The sequence below is a fragment of the Guillardia theta genome, assembly GCF_000315625.1.
Source record: "Guillardia theta CCMP2712 unplaced genomic scaffold GUITHscaffold_63, whole genome shotgun sequence".
Lineage (NCBI taxonomy): Eukaryota > Cryptophyceae > Pyrenomonadales > Geminigeraceae > Guillardia > Guillardia theta.
Genome location: NW_005434611.1, coordinates 180 through 4028, shown reverse-complemented (window position 1 = coordinate 4028; position 3849 = coordinate 180). Strand labels below are relative to the sequence as shown.

Sequence of the window (3849 nt, the reverse complement as noted above, 5' to 3'; positions counted from 1 at the left end):
CCAACTCTCTACCACTAAAGGAGGTGAAAATCAGAAAGGGAGGGAGGCGACATTCGAACAAAGAACAAATGGATTTGAAGAGATCGATCCGCAACTTGCGGACTAAACTTAGGGAAGCATCACAGCAAAGCCCAGCGACTGGAGTACCTACGGAAGCTACATTACAAAGAGAATTGCGAACTAAGATCGAGAGGTTCAGAACGATATGTGAAGAACAAAACAACGAAGTTTTCCAAGAGATCTGCCAACAGCAGCAAACACGGCTAGGCACGGTAGGCAGCCGTGAATCCCAGAATGCAATGGGACGCAAGAGTGATTTCATTCCCAAAGAACCGATGATAAGTCAAGACATCAAGAAAAAACACCCTAACTCCCTTCGTTGCCACAAAGGCTTGGCTCTTCGACTGCTCGGCAAGATAGTCGACAATGCCGACGAGCTCATCAACCAAATCGAAGCAACCCTATCTAGCGAAGACACGAGGGGCGTTAGAGCATTTTGGAGTGCAAACCAGCAACTGATGATTGGGATCGAGCGAGAAGGGACAGATGACTGGATCTTTCTATCACTGCTACCTGCAAACACAATCACGAAAGCAATTGTAGCACTAGAAGAATCGGATAAAACAACATGGGAGATAGCAGGATACCGTGATCTCACGGATCATCTCCCAATGCAGAAGGTTAGAGAGCTAGAGGACGCGGACCATACACGATTCTTCTTCAGCGTCAACGCATGCACGAAACAAGGGACCTGCTCAAAATGCTCAAACATCGGATGTATGCTCCCCTTGGCTGACTCAAGCGACGAGACCATCGGAGGGGGAGGGATTACCCCGTACTGCACAAAATGTAAGTCGTTCACAACCGTGGCCCCAAGACAGATCACACCGCCTGAGGGGGTGCAGCTTTCAAGGAGACAACAACAGGAAATCACCAGACCCCTGGCACCGGGAGAGATTGATGTCTGGCTCGCCTCGGCGCCGAGACGAAAGGCTGCAGGACTTGACCTCATTTCGAACGAAGTGCTGCGGGCGCTGCCACCAGCATGCCGAGAGGAAGTTGGCAAGTTAGTCAACGCGGCCCTAGAAGGCAAAGCAGAGGTTCTCAACAAGACAGCGAGAGTACGCCTCCTGCCAAAAAATCAATTCTGTCACATTCTCGAAAACATGCGGCCTATATGCGTCATGTCAACGCTTACTCGACTAGTTCAGGCAATCCTGGCGCATCGTCTGAGTAAGACAGTAGAAGCAAATAACGTCCTCACAAACTTCCAGGAGGGGTTCCGTCCAGGCAGAAGCACAAGTCGGCAGGCTCATCGACTGATCTCGATCGTAGAAGAAGCAGAAGAGGCCAAAACGTCCCTCATTCTCTTGTACCTGGACTTTGCGAACTTCTTTAACAATGTGGCGATCGAGGTGGTCGAGCAGGCAATGAACAGCCTAGGCTTCCATCCTGAAGACATTAGAACTGTGATAGCCTGCAACAGTGGAGTCGAACTGCAAATACAAACAAACGAGTTCAACACAGGGAAAATACCTCTAATGATCGGGCTGCCACAAGGTGGAGCAAGTAGCCCACAACTGGCCAACTTGGTGCTATGCATCCTCTCTAGGCAATTGGACAAGTGCAGCACAGGAACAACAAACAACCTGTCCTTCGCCGATGACATGGTACTCATCGCACACACGATGAAAGAAATGCGAGAGTTGGTAGCAGTGGTGGATTCCTTCTGCAAATGGTCAGGACTGCAAATCAACAATAAGAAATCAGAGATAACCAGCTTCGACTATGCTCGCAAGGGAGAGGTTCCTGGTGCGAACAAAATAACGGTCATGGGGGAACCTGTCGAAGCCCTACCGGCTACTAAACCGTTCAAATATCTCGGCTATCGCATCTCTCTGTGGAAGGAAGAAAGACGAAGAATAAAGGGCTGCCCTTTCACTTGGGGAGAACGAGCATACGTCTTTGAAAAAACCAAAGAACTGATCAACAATATCAGCTCGTCGAGTTATACTCCTGCGCAAAAATTTTACCTGGTGAAAGTTGGAATTCTCAACGTCTTTCGCTACTCCGCAGTCATGACTGGATGGACTTGGCGAGACCTACAAGAATTAGATCAACTGTGGATACGAGCTTTTAAAAAAGCGTTAGGCCTAAGCAAAAGTACAGGGAATGGTATATTCTACCTGCCAACAGAGAATGGAGGGCTGCAGGTCCCTCATCCTGCCCCAATCCTAGGGAGAGCAGCGTTACGATACATCGAACGAGAAGTGAATAGTAAGCATGGTGGAGACATCCAAGATAGACTGATATCTAAACTCAGAAACTCGTGCGTAAAATGGGGGTGTCAAACAATGCTAGAGCTCCAAAGAGAAATGAATTTTCGAACTATGGAGCGGGATGTGGTGCGGGGACCCGAAGCTTTAGCAGTCTGGCTGGCGGAAAAACTAAACACGAGGATCAGCTGGGCCCATATAGAAGCAGGTCACCTACCTGGAAGCATCTCCCTCCTTCATAGGATGGAGGATATGGTGGCAAACTTGAACGACTGTAACAGACCACAGGGCTGGACGAACTTCCAAGCCTTATGGAGGCAACTCCCGAAACTCCAATTCTCCTTGCTACGCAATGTACGACCTATCGCGGACGAAGAACTGCATTTGCCAAGGAAGCTCTGGCCTTTCCCAAGGCAACGCGAGGAGGCGGAGGGGATCGTAATGCAATTGCTACAAGAAAATGTCATCTGGGTAAGCAGCGTCAACAGAGCATCAGGAACAAAGAGGAAAAGACGAGAGGTTGTCACACAGGATAGTGCTACAACCCGAAAACGAAAGTCACACCCGCAATCAGAGGAGGACCGGGAGGAGACATCCAAAAAGCATCGGGAAGCAGCAGAAGAGAGAAGGCCACACCCAGCTCATGCAAACACAAGATCCCTCATGGCTAAATTACTAGGCAATCTGGATCAACAGGAACACCTTATCCTAAAAGGTAAGGAAAGTTTCAAAATCAAGGGCGACATAGCAATCATGGACCGGCCCAGAAGTCACACAGGCCAAGAACAAGACATCAAAGAAGCCGAACCTTCCCTTCGCTCGGCACCATTTGCGAGGAAAGAAGATGAAGATGGCGCCAAGAACCCAGAGAAGACAGAGATCCTACTGCAAATTGCTAAGCATATCAGCAAAAAACACAACAGTTTACTCAACTCGCAAGCTTGGTGGGAACATCTAACCACCGCCATGGCTGAAATCCGAGATAGACAACAAGGCCTTCCGCTGTCGTACGAATTTCTAGAACACTTGGGGATGCTCGCTGAAACAAAACAGTTCAGCAACTGGCCCACCCTCTATCACCCGACAATCCAGGCCGCAACAGACAGCTTGCAAGACGACGAGGTTCGACGTGAAATAATATGGATCGACCAACAGGAGCAATACCTCAGCCACGCCGCATGCGAGTCCGGAACAATCATGATCGGATGGAACCAAACTTGCTTCAGGAAAGAAATCCCTGACGGCTTCATGCTAGTCGGTAAGGTACCTAAAGGATCAGAAATATGTTACGCTGCAAATTTCTGGAGGACGGGCGATCGGAGCCTCAGGAAGTCACAAGACGACCTGATTGTCTACTGCAAAGAGTCGGAACAAGAGAGAATAATTGTCCAACTCACAGTACACCTGATCCCTGAACAGGAGGAGCTACAAGAATACCGAAGGAAGCAAAACGAAAACTATCAAGCCTCGGCCAAACAGGAGAAGAACAGGAACCACGTGTGGTCCGCAATCCACGGCGACATATCACGAAACAGGAAGGGTCGATCAATGTCGATAGGATACAGCACGCAAG

At 49.1% G+C, this 3849-nt stretch overlaps 2 protein-coding genes across 2 annotated transcripts; both read left to right on the top strand.

The window, feature by feature from the left end:
• Positions 1 to 301: 301 nt before the first annotated feature.
• On the top strand, positions 302 to 1173 carry GUITHDRAFT_153944 (hypothetical protein). Its single transcript, XM_005827830.1, has 3 exons — positions 302 to 573; positions 648 to 838; positions 889 to 1173. Exons 1-2 carry the CDS (start codon positions 336 to 338, stop codon positions 650 to 652), a joined length of 243 nt encoding a protein of 80 aa, XP_005827887.1. The 5' UTR covers positions 302 to 335; the 3' UTR covers positions 653 to 838; positions 889 to 1173.
• Positions 1174 to 1407: 234 nt separating this feature from the next.
• Positions 1408 to 2411, top strand: GUITHDRAFT_153942 (hypothetical protein; the record flags this gene model as incomplete). Its single annotated transcript, XM_005827829.1, has 5 exons — positions 1408 to 1729; positions 1778 to 1809; positions 1870 to 1982; positions 2034 to 2133; positions 2187 to 2411. Coding segments are annotated over exons 1-5 (521 nt in total), but the record flags the coding sequence as incomplete, so codon positions are not given.
• Between the last annotated feature and the right edge of the window lie 1438 nt (positions 2412 to 3849).

Coding starts and splice junctions, on each gene's coding strand:
- GUITHDRAFT_153944 (XM_005827830.1), top strand. CDS start 336: ATGATAAGTCAAGACATCAAGAAAAAACACCCTAACTCCCTTCGTTGC.